At 35.2% G+C, this 17,907-nt stretch overlaps 3 protein-coding genes and 1 pseudogene across 7 annotated transcripts in view; 3 read left to right on the top strand and 1 right to left on the bottom strand.

Annotated features, from left to right (window-relative positions):
* Nucleotides 1-357: 357 nt before the first annotated feature.
* Nucleotides 358-3,122, top strand: LOC114179163 (elongation factor 1-gamma-like). 2 transcript variants are annotated; one of them, XM_028065400.2, is made up of 8 exons: nt 358-534; nt 624-696; nt 826-975; nt 1,063-1,123; nt 1,310-1,362; nt 1,514-1,615; nt 1,882-2,386; nt 2,543-3,122. In XM_028065400.2, the coding sequence occupies exons 2-8, from the start codon at nt 685-687 to the stop codon at nt 2,920-2,922; spliced, it is 1,263 nt and encodes a 420-aa protein (XP_027921201.1). In that variant the 5' UTR covers nt 358-534; nt 624-684; the 3' UTR covers nt 2,923-3,122. The 2 variants fall into 2 exon arrangements, with proteins under 2 accessions (XP_027921201.1, XP_027921202.1); XM_028065401.2 differs by having other exon boundaries at nt 473-534; nt 621-696.
* Nucleotides 3,123-4,713: 1,591 nt separating this feature from the next.
* Nucleotides 4,714-7,491, top strand: LOC114179162 (FAD/NAD(P)-binding oxidoreductase family protein). The gene is made up of 6 exons (XM_028065399.2): nt 4,714-5,344; nt 5,423-5,710; nt 5,906-6,097; nt 6,197-6,355; nt 6,682-6,918; nt 6,998-7,491. The coding sequence occupies exons 1-6, from the start codon at nt 4,868-4,870 to the stop codon at nt 7,310-7,312; spliced, it is 1,668 nt and encodes a 555-aa protein (XP_027921200.1). The 5' UTR covers nt 4,714-4,867; the 3' UTR covers nt 7,313-7,491.
* Nucleotides 7,492-7,630: 139 nt separating this feature from the next.
* LOC114175108 (PHD finger-like domain-containing protein 5A pseudogene) lies at nt 7,631-8,339 on the top strand (annotated as a pseudogene).
* A 120-nt stretch (nt 8,340-8,459) lies between these two features.
* LOC114177199 (RNA helicase family protein) overlaps nt 8,460-17,907 on the bottom strand; it is a 47,130-nt gene continuing 37,682 nt past the window's right edge. For 3 of the 4 annotated variants that reach the window (XM_028062457.2, XM_028062456.2, XM_085671058.1), the window contains 7 exons: nt 17,279-17,349; nt 15,928-15,997; nt 15,752-15,844; nt 14,686-14,898; nt 14,214-14,306; nt 11,365-11,487; nt 8,460-8,916 (listed from right to left, as the gene is read on the bottom strand). In XM_028062457.2, the coding sequence (XP_027918258.2) occupies nt 8,839-8,916; nt 11,365-11,487; nt 14,214-14,306; nt 14,686-14,898; nt 15,752-15,844; nt 15,928-15,997; nt 17,279-17,349 (741 nt within the window). In that variant the 3' untranslated portion in view covers nt 8,460-8,838. Of the gene's footprint in view, nt 8,917-11,364; nt 11,488-14,213; nt 14,307-14,685; nt 14,899-15,751; nt 15,845-15,927; nt 16,020-17,278; nt 17,350-17,907 lie in introns of those variants that run through there. The other variant, XM_085671059.1, reaches the window with a different exon arrangement.

Raw genomic sequence — 17,907 nt, forward strand, 5'->3', positions numbered from 1 at the left:
TTATTTTGAATCATATAATCTAAAATGTATCATAACTAATTTCAAATTATATATTTTGAAAATATTATAAATTATACGATATAAATAATTTTTATAACTTAATTATAAATATTTTTTGTTTATTTTTTAAGTAATTTTATAATTAAAAAATAAGTTAAGTTTAAAAAACGATAAGAAAATGGTTAATTTTAAAAAATAGTAAAATTGATAACATATTTTTTTAATTTAAAAACAAACTATTTAAAGAATAAATGTAAAAGAAACCAAATATAGATACACAGTATTTTGTATTTATGTGTAAATATATAGGTATAGATTATTTACCAAAATATCTTTTAAGTAGTTAGCGAATCTTGAAACGTTATTTCTGAATTTACTAATTACTCATGGTGGTAGAATTTAGAAATGGGCCGACCCGGTGAGGCAATGACACAAAACCCTAATAAGTAAGTAGAAAGACTTGAAAGCAGTTACATTGGATTGAATCTCACACTCTCTCACAGCACCAGCCGTGCTTCGGACTTCCCTCCCACCGTAAGATTTCATCTTCCTCTGCCTTTCCCTTCCCTTTTTCCATTTCAGTGAGATTTCCTTTTCATTACGCTTTTCTTCTCGATTAGCAGGTACAGATCGCAACTCTGCACCAGAAGAGGGACCTCCTTTTTCCTTCAATTTTCTTTAACCATGGCTCCGCTGGTGAGTCCTAGTCTTCCTATTCAATAATATCACTCTTTCTTTTAGGTTTTCACTTACTTACACTCGATCACTCACTCACTCACTCACTCACTAATCCACTCCCTGTGTATCAATTGGACTGTTTTCTAGATCCTGCATGGTGGCAAAACAAACAAAAATTCCTACAAGACACTTATTGCAGCGGAGTACGCCGGCGTCCAAGTTGAATTTGCTCCAAATTTTGAGATGGGTGTATCCAATAAAACTCCTCAATTTCTCCAGATGAATCCTATTGGCAAGGTCTCGTCTTTATCCGCACCTCTATACCTAAATCTAATTAAAACCCTACTTTCATTTCATCTCACCTCTGCTTCTTTATTCTTCCAGGTTCCTGTCTTGGAAACACCCGATGGTCCACTGTGTGAGAGCAATTCCATTGCTCGCTATGGTAAGCAATATCATTTGTAAATAGCCTGTCTTGTTCCGCTTTTCGAAACCCCCACACCATGATTTAAGGGTTTAAATGAGATAATTTAATGATGTTCATTTTTTATTATCATCGTGCATTGCATTCATCTGAGTACGGGGATTGTTGCGATTTATTTTTTCTGATGTTGAGGTTGTTTTGCTGCAGTTGCCCGGCTGAGCCCTGACAGCACTTTGTACGGTTCATCTTTGATTCAATACGTTAGTCTATTATCCACCCAAAATTATCTCAAATGTTTATTGTTTTAGAGTATTCATACTGTGTACATGACGTCTACAAATGGCTGCTTTTGTTGCTGTTAGTTTATGTCTTCATGTTTTTTTTTTATATTTTGCTATTTTAACCTTTCAGGCCCAGATTGAACAATGGATTGATTTTGCATCACTTGAGATTAATGCCAATATTTTTGTGTGGTATTCCCCAAGAGTTGGACGAGCACCATACCTTCCTCCGGTCAGTTGTTTACAAAGAATTTTTAATATTAAAGAAGTTTGTAATTTAGAAAAAAATTTCGACTTGATCTATCATGCAAGATGTGAGTTGGGTTCTTTAGTCCTTTTGGTAAAATTATAATAATTAAACGGTGCATTGAAAAGGGGGATGTGTTCAATTCTTCTGCCAACAGTTTGTGTTTTTTGTTGTTCAATATTTTTGGTTCTTGTTAAACATTATATTACCCTGATATTTTGGCCTGATTTTAATTATGCGTCTGAATGAAGGCTGAGGAGGCTGCAATTTCTGCACTAAAGAGAGCTTTGGGTGCTTTGAACACTCACCTTGCATCCAATACTTACGTGGTTGGGCATTCTGTGACCCTGGCTGACATCATATTGACATGCAATTTGTATTTTGGTTTCGCAAACATCTTTATTAAGAGCTTCACCTCTGAGTTTCCTCATGTTGAGAGATACTTTTGGACCTTGGTCAATCAACCAAATTTCCGAAAGATAATTGGGCAGGTCAAGCAGGCCGAGTCTGTTCCACCTGTTCAATCTGCAAAGAAGCCTTCCCAGCCAAAAGAAACTAAGCCTAAGCCCAAAGATGAGCCAAAGAAAGAGGCCAAAAAGGAGCCAGAAAAGCCCAAAGAAGCAGCAGAAGAAGAGGCACCTAAGCCTAAACCCAAGAATCCCCTTGATCTTCTCCCTCCAAGTCCAATGATACTGGATGAGTGGAAAAGACTGTACTCCAACACTAAAACAAACTTCAGGGAGGTTGCTATTAAAGGTAATGTTTCTGTAACCCTTTGGAGTCATTATTTTGAATTTTACCCAGTGTATAACGATTATAGTTTATGATCATTGCACAGTGATTATGAGTAGAATTTTATTTGTTTTATGACATGCAGACACAGGTTCATTTTAAAACCTTTTTATCTTGCAGGATTTTGGGACATGTATGATCCTGAGGGATACTCTCTCTGGTTCTGTGATTACAAATACAATGATGAAAATACTGTTTCTTTCGTGACATTGAACAAGGTTGGTGGATTTCTTCAGCGGATGGATTTGGCTCGCAAGTATGCATTTGGAAAGATGCTAGTGATTGGATCAAATCCACCCTTTAAGGTGAAGGGGCTGTGGCTTTTCCGTGGGCAAGAAATTCCGCAGTTTGTGATCGATGAATGCTATGACATGGAGCTTTACGAGTGGACGAAGGTTGACATATCTGATGAAGCTCAAAAGGAGCGTGTCAATCAGATGATAGAAGATTTCGAACCTTTTGAGGGCGAGGCTCTTCTGGATGCTAAGTGCTTTAAGTGAAATTTATTCCTTGTAAGAGGCTGCAGCTTTTGTCATGTGTCTTCGTTTTTGGTAGGGTTCGGTTTCTTTCGTATGTCTTTAACAGTGAAGAAGTGTTAGCCGTACGTACTTTATTTGAGCCGCATCGAAACTTCATAATATTTAGTTTTCTACCTTAATTTTAATGATAGCAAGACAAATACAAGTGCCATATTTTTTTATGTCGGGTCTAAGCATCTATGGTAATAGAGGGGTTCGTGTTTTTCTCCTTCCCCCCAATAAAAGAGCCATGGGTTAACCCGGGCAAATCCCTTAAGGATGGAGACTAGCATTCCAAAACAACTTGATGTTGATTTAACTTCAATGTCAATGCTATTTTCTCCTATCAACTGGGATTGACACCCGGTGCCCTTGTAACAGGGTAGTTCAAGGAGGAAAGACAGGAGAAGTTTTGCGATTAATTAATTACTTGGACTCTTTAGAAATGTGTTGAATTCTTCTCTTCATATTTTTGTTGGGATTGTATAAGGAAGAATCCATATTGTATGTGATTACATACGCATGTTGCCCCTTCTTTTTCAGTATTATAAAACTAGTATTTTATCGATCCCACCTCAAATTGATAATAGATTTATAAAGTTATAATTTTAGTTATAAAAGAATAGAAAACAAACTATCACTTGTTGCATGTAAAAATACCTTCCATGCAGGTGGTAAGACCAAAATGTAGAAGATGAGAATCTCGCCTGTTATTCCTTTGGTATTTAAAAACATTTGAAGATGATTTTCAAAACTTGAATACTTCATTATAACTTTTTGATATATTTTAATGTAGATGGAGACGAAATCTATCTGTGAAGTTTAATCGTGAGTCAATTAAGGTTTGTTTGTGTAAGTCAAAACAATGCAGCTCAGTATATGTTGATATTGATCAGTTTTTAAATCTCACTATTTTTGCTATATTTTGATGCACCTCTTTAAAACGCCTATTTTCAATCTATGTTTATCATTTTCATTGACAATTCCGTTAAGATTTTTCTTTCTTTGTAGTTTGGTAATTGTGTATAATATGGCGTTGGATGTTTATTTGTAGGGTGCATTCACAACAATGTGTATTATTTGATTAACAACATATATTATTTGATTATTAAAAAAATGTTAAATTATCAACACAGCAATGTTATTAAAGTTAATTGTTAAACTCATCATTGTAAGATGACTTGTATTAAAGAAACTTAGAATGTTTAGTCAGTTAAAAAAACATTGATCACTTAATACTTAATATTTAAATATGCATACAAAGCACATATAACACTTTCATATTCATCATTACAGACGATAATATTAAAATTGCCAAAAGAAAGGATAGTATTCCCTCAATCCGTCTCCGTTACAACTTACAAGCTCTTTCTTTCTGCAATTCCAAAATTTCTTTAATACCTTAGTAGATGCGGAAAAGTAAAAATATATTTTTGAATTAAATAAACTAAAAATAATCTATTAATTGTATAATTAAGAATTTATAAATAATATACTATAGATTGTGCAGACTAAAATATATTTTTGGATTAAAGAATTGTATTTCAAATTACACAATATATATAAAATACTTATACAGATTATATAAGCTCAGTATAATTCAAAAATATATTTCCATTAGCTTATTTATAAGTTTAAAATACTGTTTGAAATAAAAAATATTTTAAATTAAGTAATTCACCTGAGAATATATTTTTAGACGATGATGTATTCTGATATCTGAAAATTGTGAATTGTACAATTATGTTTTGAAATAATTGGAGAATTTATGAAAATGCATTAGGAAGTGATGAGATGAGAGGACGATGAGAGGAGGAGGAAGAAAATGAAGGGGAGGAAGTTGAGGGTGACGTGGCTAATTTAAGAACAAAGAAAGCAAAATTAAAATTGGGTGAGTTAAGATGAGAAGGGAGAATTTGAAGCGAGCATGTCCACGATGATGGCTGCACCTAATCTGGTGAGATGTTACAGTTCGTACAGAAATGGCGTGATGAAGTCAAAGTGGAAGTGCAAGGCGGAGGGTGAAGCTGATGTGGTTGTGATTGGGAGTGGGGTGGGTGGACTGTGTTGTGGAGCACTGTTAGCAAGATACGGGGAAGATGTGTTGGTGGTGGAAAGCCATGACCAACCCGGTGGTGCTGCCCATTCTTTTGATATCAAAGGCTACAAATTTGATTCTGGGCCATCTTTGTTCTCTGGTTTGCAATCAAGGGGTCCTCAGGCTAATCCTCTTGCACAGGTTTTGGATGCCTTGGGCGAGACTCTTCCATGTGCCACTTATGATTCATGGATGGTTCACATACCTGAAGGTCAATTCTTGTCACGCATTGGCCCTACGGATTTTTTCAAGGACCTTCAACAGTACGCAGGTCCTAATGCTGTACACGAGTGGCGCAAACTTTTAGTGAGTTATTGTTTGTAATTTATGTTTCCCAATATTCTTCTTCACTTCAAACATATCGTAATTTGTTTCACATCACAGGATGCCGTACTTCCATTATCTGCAGCTGCAATGGCTCTTCCCCCTCTCTCTATTCGAGGAGACTGGGGTGTGCTTTCCACTGCTGCAGCTAGATATGCTCCTTCTCTCTTCAAATCCTTTCTTCAAATGGGACCTCGAACTGCTCTAGGGGCCACTAAACTTCTCAGACCTTTCTCCGAAATTCTTGACGATTTGCAACTCAAAGACCCTTTCATACGGAATTGGATTGACCTCCTCTCATTCTTGCTTGCTGGGGTCAAAGCTAATGCTGTACTTTCAGCTGAGATGGTTCCTAACTACTCTTCTTTCACCTGTTTGATTAATCATTATACCTTACGGACTGTTACATTTTTTTTCTACAACAGATATCAATTTTAATTTGATGATATAATTTACATCCCTCTTACTAGCACATCAAGTTCGGATGCTCACCAAATATTTCTATTTATGAATGCCCAAACAAATTTCCCCCCAAATTTTCAGGTTTACATGTTTGCAGAATGGTACAAACCAGGATGCTGTCTTGAGTACCCCCTTCATGGAAGTGCAGCTATTGTGGATGCTCTCGTGCGAGGACTAGAGAAATTTGGGGGAAGAATTTCTCTCCAAAGTCACGTGGAAAATATCGTTGTTGAAAATGATAGAGCCATTGGAGTCAAGCTGAGGAGTGGTCAAGTGAATATATTTTGATTGATAAGAAAAGGCTCAATGATAAAATTTTGTTGGTTAGCATCTGCGTTTTAATTTTTAATTGAATATTTATGTATTCTGCAGTTCCTACGTGCTAAAAAGGCTGTTGTCAGCAATGCATCGATGTGGGACACTTTAAAATTGCTACCTAAAGAAGCTGTTGCAAAGTCTTTTTCAGAAAGGATCAACACGACTCCTCAATGTGATTCATTCATGCATCTCCATTTGGGATTTGATGCAGAGGTTTGCCATTTTGGTGACTGGTTTCATTTGTTTGTAATGTCTTTCTCTTGAAGCAATTGATAAATAAAAGGGGAAGGTCCATGTTACAGCCAAAGTTTTCGTGTGTTTATCCTGTTCACGAACTGCATTCCAAGTAGTTGGTAGCTCACAAAACACTGTTTTATCTTTGAACCACAACCTTTTTTATGTCCTCAAAGTTGTAGCAGCACAAAACAAGTAATGTCACTCATGCTGGTTGCATCTTCAAGTTTCAAGTAGCTGTCTGTCATCATCCACCGTTTAAACTACTTGAAGTTGATAACATGTTCCAATATCTGATTGACCAGGATATACCCAGTGATCTGGGGATTCATCATATAGTTGTAAATGACTGGGAAAGAGGAGTTGATGCAGACCAGAATGTTGTGCTGATATCAATACCTAGTGTACTTAGTCCTAATCTGGCCCCGCATGGGAAACATGTGCTACATGCTTATATGCCAGGAACTGAACCATTTGACTTGTGGGAAGGACTTGATCGTAGGAGTGCTGAATACAGAAATCTGAAAGCTGAAAGATCAGAGGTATTCATATGATATGTGGATAATGATATCTATGTATGCTTAGTAGTAACATAGCATATAAGTGTGTTTGTTGAATCAGGTAATGTGGAAAGCTGTTGAGAGAGCAGTGGGAGGAGGTTTCAGCAGGGAGAAATGTGAAGTGAAGTTGGTTGGAAGTCCACTAACACATGAAAGGTTTCTTCGGAGGAACAGAGGAACATACGGGCCAGCTGTGCAAGCTGGCAAAGATACCTTTCCTGGACATTCAACTCCCATCCCACAGCTTTATTGTTGTGGAGACTCCACCTTTCCTGGCATTGGAATCCCGGCAGTTGCTGCAAGTGGTGCAATTGTAGCTAATTCTTTAGTCTCAGTATCTCAGCATTCCAACCTGCTTGATGCAATTGGCATATGAACCCAACAAACAAAAACTTTTATGTGGCTTTCCAACCAACATCTATCTTCTCATTCTTCTCATGTAACAGTAGTTATTACTAGACCAAATCTCATTTTTTTTATTTATTTTGTAATAATGATAAACTTATTTATGAATATAATTTTTCATCATTCTTACGAGGTATTATCCTCAAGTTATCAGCAAGATTGTTATAACCAAGATCCCTCTCCAGTCGCATCTGAGTGCCTTAACATACTGATTTACTTCATATTTTGTTCAACTTTCAGATGTCGATTGTAGATAGTACTTACTGGTTATATACATGTGTTCAGTGTTGTCTACCAGGTTGTTGAAAACATGGCCAAGCATCATCCTGATTTGATTATGTGTCGAAAGCAGCCAGGGATTGCCATTGGACGACTGTGTGAGAAGTGTGATGGCAAGTGTGTGATCTGTGACTCTTACGTGCGTCCTTGTACACTTGTCCCCGTTTGTGACGAATGCAACTATGGGTCGTTTCAGGGTCGATGTGTCATATAAGGAGGAGTAGGAATATCTGATGCCTACTACTGTAAGGAATACACGCAACAGGAGAAAGATAGAGATGGTTGCCCCAAAATTGTTAATTTAGGAGTGCCAAAACTGATTTATTTTATGAACGCATAAAGTATGGTTTTAAGAAAAGATGACGGGTAGCTTACTGAGATGCTTGTATCTATTAAAGTTTTTGTACGTATGTGTCTTATTCTTGTTCGGATATAAAAACCATAGGAAGACCTTTAGTATGTAAACTTTCATATGTTGAAAAGCTTGTTTAAATTGCTGCTGATAAGAGAATTATGAAAGCATCATCAACTTAAACTACCGTAAGATCATTGTTTGTATTCGTTGGTAATTTAAACAAATGGCCTGATTAAATGTTTACGTTGACATTCGGCTAGAATTTGTGCCTGTTGAGGGACAATTGGCATTGTGGCTAGTGTAATGATCTTTAAGGTTTGGCACGTGGTTTGGGAAATTGGGGTTTAATTAAAGGGTGTTTTTATGTTTGTTTTAAAAATATTGTTTGGGAATTGAAAAGTAAATTACGTAATATTAGTTATTAACGTAAAACACTTGCTGGTGTCCTTGTAATGTTTTGTGGGTGTGATATTTTCCTAAGCAATTTGTAGATTACAAATGTAGCCTCCTCAATTCAGCTACTGATTTAGCATTTCACGAAGTATTGTAATATGATTGCAACCACAACAGTCTCGACAATAGCAGTTATCGACACCTAAACAAATATTAGTAGCATCTAGGTCTGATTTTTGCCTATCTAGAAATACAACTTGCTATTTCCTTACACAGGACATAAAAGCTAAGAGCAGGCCTGGTCAACCTTATGGTTGAACTCGTCCAAAGACAGCAAAGAAATAAACAGGTTCAAAGGGGATGAATAGCAGATTATATCAGGTAGAAATCAGCCTTCTATGCTTGATAACCAGAGCAGCTTTAATTGAATGAAGTGAGTTTGCTCACATGAGTTGACAGTTGATAGTCAATCATTGATGCGTGCTTCCTTCTTCCAAAAGCAGAGTGATGATTGATTTAATGATCTCATTATTCAGACCAGTTGCATTCTGAAAGCAAACACAAACACAAGTATTATTCTCGTATTGAAAGCAGTCACAGATTGATAGAATACTTCAAATGCGGCTAATAGTTAAGTGCTAAAATTAGCTCAAAATTCAGCCAATTGAGGGAAACAGTAGACACTGATAAAACTGGTTGCATTATGATTGTGACTGGTGATTAGAAGCTTGAATTTCATATTTAACTAAAACAGCTATGAACTTACAGTAGACTTAGAAGCATTACAACTACCAGAATATATTCTAGAAATAGGTTATAGCCAGACCGATGAGACGTGTGTGATATTTGTTTACGTATTTTCAGTTATTTCTTTCTTAATCTCTATCCTTTAAAAGGGAGAATACTGAGTGTAGATCACAATTAACATACAAATTCTTTTTCTTTCAAGTCAGACCATCCAGTTTGGTCAAGCTATGAGAAAGAGTTTTGCAAATGGAGTTATGACAGTTTGGTCTAACTTTATTTGGACAGTCCAGATAGCAAAACTAATTTGCTTTACTAGGAAAATGCAAGTTTGATTTTCCTTATGACTTTTTACTTTTGTTTCTTTTGGTGTTTAGCCCCTTATTGCGCAAAAAAATGTTTCTTATTTCATTCCAGGGTGTTGTGAGAGATAATTTAAATTTTTTTCTTCATCCTCACTATTGTTAAAGGATTTTCTGCACACTCTATTTCACAGTTAAATTACGTAGATTTCATTTTGTGGAAAAGTGGCTATCATTGATACAACGAGGGAATAAATAGGAAAAGAAGAATAATTCTGTATACTAATCTGGCCGATAAATCCGGAAAATAGTTATTCATATAACTGCTGTTGTTACCGGAAAATTATTAACAGCATAAATCAGATAATTTTTCTGATTGATTTCCGCATATCAAATCTCTTGACTCTGATTTCTTTCCTTAATTTTCAACAATCATATCAATATTAATTCCAAATCAAAATTTAACAAATTTTATTTGCTTCTTGTTAGATATAAGAAGCTTAGGCTCATCTCTTTGTATTTACCTATTTTTTCATAAACACAAAAATTGACTGTCATTTTATTTGAGAAAAATTGATTGTCAAAAGAAATTTGTATTGAGTTTGTTGAATCGAATGATCAATTTGCAGATGTGTTAACCAAGTTCTTAAGGGGACCTCAAATTGAGTCTATCTGTTCCAAGTTTGGAACATCAAATTTGTATACTCCAGCTTAGCTTGTGGGGGAGGGTTTGAATTAGTATTAAGTCTGGGTAGAAAGTAGAAGTGTTGGGAGCTACTACCTGCTATATCTATGCGTTGTACCTGGTTCTATACCTAGACTATTAGTGCAGTCTTTTGATCTTTCATCTTCGCATTGTATCAGATTTCTATCATTGTAAATAAATAGAAGATCATAAGAGGGCTCTTTTAAGTCCTGCAAAAATGTATTTTTTCTCTTATCAATCTCAAGTATAGCCTTGGTTGCTCTTTAATGTTGGTCTCTTTATCAACTGGATGTCAAAAATGTTTTCCTTAATGATAATTTGCAAGAAGAAATTTATATGGAGCAACATCTAGGTTTTGTTGCTTAGAGGGAGTCTTTTGGATTGGTATGTCATATCCACAAATCTTTATATGGTGTCAAGCAATCTCCTAAGGCTTGGTTTGGAAAATTTGGCATTGTTGTTTAACAATTTGATATGGCTCAGAATGAAGTAGATCATTTAATATTTTACCGTCACTCAAGAGCTGGGTGTATTTATTTAGTAATACATGTTGATGATATTGTACTTACAAGCAATGATCACTATGACATCTTTTAGGTACAACAACACCTTTGTCACCACTTTTAGACTAAAGACTTTGACAAACTTAAATATTTCTTGAGAATTGAGGTAACACAATTCAAGGGAACTTTTGTATCTCAAAGGAAGTATGAATTAAATATTTAGAAGGAAATTGGGAAAATGAATTCAAATTCTATTGACATATCCATGGAACTCAATGCCAAACTCCTACCAAATATGGGGGGGCCACTCTCAAATCCTGAGAAGTATAGATTAATTGCATTCAATATCTTTGATGTTTTTAAAATCAAACTTGAACTCCTTTATAGGTGGGAAGTGAATAGAATTTTGACCATTAAACTTCAGTGGTAAAAAATGCTTAATAATTTTAGCCACCCACCACAGAATATCTTTGATGTTTTTAAAATCAAACTTGAACTCCTTTATAGGTGGGAAGTGAATAGAATTTTGACCATTAAACTTCAGTGGTAAAAAATGCTTAATAATTTTAGCCACCCACCACAGAATATCTTTGATGTTTTTAAAATCAAACTTGAACTCCTTTATAGGTGGGAAGTGAATAGAATTTTGACCATTAAACTTCAGTGGTAAAAAATGCTTAATAATTTTAGCCATCCACCACAGAATATCATTAACAATGGAAATAAAGCTTAAAATGGCACCTCTGGCTTTCTGATAAGCTCCTTCATAATGGAGTCGAGAGCTAATCGCAGCTCCTTGAACAAGACAGCTACTTGGGCAGGTGCTGTCAATTTCAACCATCCATCAATTATGACCTGACCAGTCTATCACAAAAAGCAAAGAAAATTAAAAATAAGAAACATCTATTACACTTCGGAGAGTGCATATTTAAACAATCTAACCAAAATACACGTTCCCATTAAGAAAATACTTATTGTTTTAAGCAAAGTTCCCTAACTAACCCAACTACAAAAATTTCAATAGATTGGTACTTTTTCAATTAAAATGGAGGAGCAATTTCAGCACTGTTTCTGATACAATACACAGACATAATAACTGAAAAATGTAATCTATGATGGATATAATATATTCCTACAATCCAGGATCAATGATCTTGTACAATAAATATAAAATATACTGTCAACCTATTAATCCTCCTAATTATGAAATGTAATTAAATCTCCTAATTATGTAATTAAAACTGTACAAGGAAATATTAACAGCAGCATAAATCAAGGAATTCTGACATTAGCTAATCTAGAATTTCTTATAGAATTGTCCTTGTTAATTACATAAATTAAAAGTTGTTAGAAGTGGGTTGTTGGAAATCCCACATCGACTAGAGATAAGGAAATTTCATAGTATATAAGTGGAGTGAAAACCTCACCTTACAAGCAGGTTTTGTGGGGTTGAGTTAGACTTAAAACCCATTTCTAACAAAAGTTAGAATAGATCCTTAAGTTCATGGTTAATTCGGCCATTGTTGAAATCTTTTCTTAGAACTTCCAGGTGTATAAATGGCTTCTCAAGTTGATTCATGATATGGAGAAATGGATTTGGAATTTCATTTGGACTGGTGACACTCAAAGGCAAGGGTTGATGACTGTGAATTGGACTTGGGTTTGTGCGCAAAAATCGTTTGGTGGTTTGCAGGTAACAAATATTTTGGTGGAGAATAAGGCCTTCTTGCTTAGATTAGCTTGGGACTTTGTGTGTAGTGTTCTCTCTTGGACTGAGATGATGAAAAAATGGTTTCTTAAGTGTAAATAAAAGTATGTGGCTTATCATTCCTCTTCTATATGATCATGGATTAGAGATTTGTATGATGTTGTTTTGGAAAATACTTTTTGGACGCTGGGCAAGGGAGATGGTATTAACTTATGGAACGATCTTTGGTGTTCCTCTAAAAGCATATCTAATTTGGCCAGAATGCCTCTTCAAGACAGAATTAAGCTTATCTCACTGGTTGAGGATGCTTGAACAAGTTCTGAATGGAAGGATATTCCTTCTTTTTAGGGTTAATGCAAATTCTCTTTCCTGGTTATCACTGAGGAAAGGGACATACCAAATTGAAAACTAGAAAAATCAAGTCTTTTGGACCAAAAAGCTGATAGGAAGTGTTTTTTGGTGCATGTGGCTGGATTTGATTTGGAGGTCTGATATGGTGTTATTCCCCAGCCAAATCCCTTATGTTATGGAAACTTTTGCATTTGAGGTTTCCATCCAATTGATGACCCTGTCCAAAGAAAGGGGGTCTCTCTTTGTTCCATGTGTTCCTTATGCGAAAAAAAAGTCTCTTTTTCATCTCTTTTTTGATTGCGATGTGGCCATGAAGTTCTGGTTGTGGGTGAAACATACTTTTGGAACTTTATGATTGCTTCTACTGATTTAATGCAGTCCTCTAATTAGGTTGATTTGTCAGGCTGTGGTTATTGGGATTGTCGAGATGATTTTGCGTATGAGAAACTGTTAAGAAGTGGACTTTAAGCCTAACACAAAACTAACGTGTAAGGTGAGGTTTGCACCCACTTATATACTTTAAATTGGCTTCATCTCTAGTGGATGTAGAACTTCCAACACCCCCTTGACGTCGAGGTATATACATCTCGTGCATGAGACTAGACATGAATGGGTGGTCCGATAACAGTCCAATAACAGGTGAAACTATATGCCTAGCAAACACAAATCTCGTTAAGATAGACTTTAACAACTATGGCTCTTAATCCATTTTAAGAAGTGGACATTAAGCCCAACTCAGCTCCACAAAATCGGCTTGTAAGGTGAAGTTTGCACTCACTTATATACTCTAAATTGACCTTATCTCTAGTCGATGTGAAACTTCCAACAGACATCCCTCTGCTGAGGTATATACATCTCGAGTGTGGGACTTGATATTAATGGATGGTCTGATAGCGGCCCAACAGCGGGTGAAATAAATGCCCAACAAACAACAACTCTTGCTAGGATAGACTCTAATAATGACTCTAATACTATGTTAAGAAGTGGTCTTTAAGCTTAACTCAACCCCACACAACCGGCTTATAAGGTGAGGTTTGCATCCATTTATATACTCTAAATTGGCCTTATCTTTAGTCGATATGGGACTTCCAACAATAACTATGTCTGTAATAACATATATCAAAATCATATCTTTATAATTAGAAATATGAAGATCACATTTGTATTATTCTAGGATGATATCTGTATAACTAAAGGGTATTAAATTTCCTCTATTTATTGTATTGATTTCTTTTTCCTAATATAAATAAATCACTTGTGCTGCCATAGAGACATGGGGTTTCAAATCAATGCTTGTCTTTTAGTTATAGTTTATCACAGCTAATACTAAGAAACTTAAAGATTGCAAGCTGTCCCTAACAGACTGACAAAACAGATAAATGTGCTGAAAAAGTAGAGTAAGGCTAATGCAGTTGGGTTCTAATAATCCCGAGTACATGATACACCTAACAAAAATCATTACTATTTCCTTTCAATTTAGTACTTTTTCCATTGAATACATATCATTTGTTGGGAAAAGAGTAACATGTACCTGATGCTGGACATTGATTGACCCTCCGAACAGCAAAATGGAGTATGGAGATATGACAGAAGTATCTCGAAGAAATACTTTGTTTGTTTCAACCTGACCATTTCACCAATAAACAATCTGTCTAAAATCTCAAGAATTGAATTGCAAGTAATTGTGCATAAATATACATAATTCATGCAGAATCATATGAAACATTAAAAGATTATAGAACACTTAAAAGATTATATAATAATTGTATGAAACATGAGTGGCTAATACATCAAGAAATACTAGCAAAGGACCCAATGGAACATGAACAAACTTTTGCAATGTTAAATTTAACATGCATCAATTCTGTTGATCAAAATTCTCAAGGTCAATAAAGTTAGCGACAATTTACTCATAGTAATTTTAGATTTGTAAATATGTAAATACCATGAATTTGATGCTAAAAGGAATTAATAAACTTCTGCAGACAAAAGTATCAGCAAACCTTTTCAAGGAAGACAAGAAAGGGGTACTGGAATGCTTTTGAGTTACTGTTGATAGATGAAGGGTGAATATGAACCTCTCTTCTTCCATCAAACCAGACTGTATGACGAGAATTTGCAGAGCTAGAAGACTGCTTAAGGCTGCTGAGAGCTGCTGCGACAATGCCATGTTCACCAGCAGCTACATTGGGGTATAAACCTGCACATAATATAGCCTGCAGGAGTGCACTTAGAGATTTTCTATGAAAAAAGAATGGTGGTGATCAAGGCAGTCAAACGTGACAACTAAATTAAAATGTGGAAAGTTTTGTAAACTCAAAAATATCTAATAAAAATAACATTTAGAAACATAAATAGCATTATGCAGGAAACACAATAACAACTTCACATTTTAATTCCATAATAAAGAAAAGACTCATCCGCTTTTGGTTCCTCATATAGTTAATAGCGGATAGCTATCACAACCCAAAACCGCTATAGAGAGATAGCAGTGGCAGGAAATGTTAAGATCTGGACGGTCTAATACATAAACGGTCTATGAATACTAGAGAACCTCTTACACTCCTTTTCAACAACTACAAACCTGTGGATTACTTGGAGCAAATTTACCGCAAGAACAACACAGCCAAGTACTTTCAAGGTCAGATTGATATTGCCAATTATCAGCAAGGATCTATGTATGTTTAGCATTATAACTCTGATTTTCTGAATCTGTGGCAGAACATTCTGCCATTTTACACCTCGGTGTCCCTAAGGAGTTATTATGTGCTATTCAACACATTTATGAAGACAACAAATGCTATCAATTTCTTAAGAAGCTTCACCCATATTAAATTATGATTTTTAGATAAGTCGTATCATGTATTTATTGTCATTAGCTTATATAAGATGAACTTTGCTGTGTGCAGCCCATTCAGAATTTTCAGCATCTTTCCATCTATCTTTCTCTATTTCAACATGAATTACATAACGTCAAAATGATTGTAAAATATATCAATTTAAAGCTTAATAAAACAAAGAAGCAAACATTACGTAAAAGTTGTAATGAAGTTAATATGAAAATTTTACCTTAAGAACTGACGAATGATGCGCATATATATTAAATGGTTGTGATGCATCAGAAAGCCAATCGTCAAGACTCCCTATTTTTTTTCCATGTTTCTGAAGTGATCCAAATAATGTATAAGAATTTTTTCCATACAACACAACATCCTTTAAACTTAAAAATAAGAAAAGAAGCATACCTGATAATCTTTTGGACGAGTGATGAGACCAATATCTGCTAGCAAAGTTCCAAACTGCGTCCTCATCTCCCTGACATCAAATACACTAGCTACTGAAAAGAGTTGATAAAGAATATAATTTACGAAGAAGAGATTGAATTAACAAGTCATCAAATGTTGTTTGCTTAATGTAAATTAGTACTAAGGGTTGGAAGATAAAAATAAACTAAACATCAAAATATCATAAATAAGCTATGCATATTCTTAATGTATCCTCTCATCTATATTGAGTTGGCAGTTCCATTTTATCAGGCTCCTATTGATCACTCTTTTCTCAAATCTATTTGCTCTGTTACAAATAGGAGATGAAATGATCAAGTCAGGCAGGACTATTATCCAAGATGCTGTGATTGGTATTATTAACAAAATATGGTTCAGCAGAAATAAACTGAGGTTTTGTAAGATAGATTATCATTACATTAAGCATAAAACTTTTGCAAACCTAATCTTGTAGGTAGCATTTGAGCTGGTGGTGGCATAAATAACATTAAGGAATTTGCTATAACCAAAGTCATTGTTGTATTTGAACATCCTAGGAAATTTGTCAAGATTATTCAAGTTAGCTGGAGACCTTCAATTAATGTTTGGGTTAAATGCAACTCCGATGGAGCAGTTAGAGGATTCACTAAAAGGCTTGCAATAGATTTTGAAAATTAATTTGGCTACTACTTTGACCTGTTCTGAAGTTATTTCCGTTCAATCCCTTCTCCATGAGCTAAAGGTTTCAGTTTGAGCTCCTATTATCTACATTGACTATTTTAGTATCGCTGCTGAGTCACAATCTCATGCTACACTCAGACCAAGCACTTGCAGCCAGATATTCTTTTTCCGGAGGGTTCTCAAGAAGTCTCTCATTGTTGATCTTGTTGCTCAAGAGCAAGTTGCTGACATTCCCACCTAGCCTCTTACAAAGGCTCAGTTCTTCAATCTAAGCAACAAACTCAGTTCTAACCTCAAGTGTTTTAACTTCAGTTTTAATCACTAGACTAGTCTTTGCTAGCTGTAGTTAGTAGTAAGGTGTCCATTCTGTTATAGGAAGTTACACAAACTTCTTCTAATCTCTACTATAGTTACCTGAATCCTACATGAGGTTCAGAAAAAATCTGTAAAAGAACTTTTTTCTTTTTCAATTCTCAGTTTCTATAATTCTACAGCAATCAATATCGAGATAAAGAACAGATGAAACAATATGAAGTGGTAGCTGAACTGCACTCCTAACAGAGAAAAGGGGAGAAGTTAAGAATACAGGAGAAGAAAATGTGAAGTAACCTCTTTCGTCACTTGAATGAGATGTAGATAGAAAGAAAAATACCTTATCATAAACATTACGGAGCTGCTCAGAAAAACTGAACTGCAGAATTTCTGTGCTGCTTTAGCTCCTTTCTGCAGGGTTGAAATTATTAAGCAATTAAACCTGTGTTCTGAAAAAACAACGTACTCAAAATAATATGCACATATGTGTAAGTTTCTATGGATAAATATACACAGTGTATTTGATCCACCACTAGATAAGTAAATCCTTTTCATAATCACGATAATTGATTGTATGTGATCCAAGCATGTTCTCTACCCTCCCTCCCTAACCCCACAAATAGATACCATTTATTGGCAACCTAAACTGTAGTCATTTCCAGGTATGGCTGCTTGTGCTGGTATTTTTAGGGTTAATAGAGGAGAATATATTGGTAGTTTCTCATATTTTTTAGGAGTTCAGAATACTATTTATGCAGAAACTATGGGAGTATGGGAGTCCCAATGGAATATACTTGGAATGCGAAATTTAGAAAGCTTTCGATTGAATGTGATTCTACTTTGGTCTGTTTAGCTTTTACAACCCTTTCTATTGTTCCTTAAAGACATAGAGGAAGATGGCATAAATGGCTACAATTGTGTAAATCCATGGATTTTAAAGTTTCTAATATTTTTCGCGATGTTAATCAC

This window comes from Vigna unguiculata, chromosome 3 (genome assembly GCF_037176805.1).
Source record: "Vigna unguiculata cultivar grain cowpea cultivar isolate G323 ecotype 2 chromosome 3, ASM3717680v1, whole genome shotgun sequence".
NCBI lineage: Eukaryota > Viridiplantae > Streptophyta > Magnoliopsida > Fabales > Fabaceae > Vigna > Vigna unguiculata.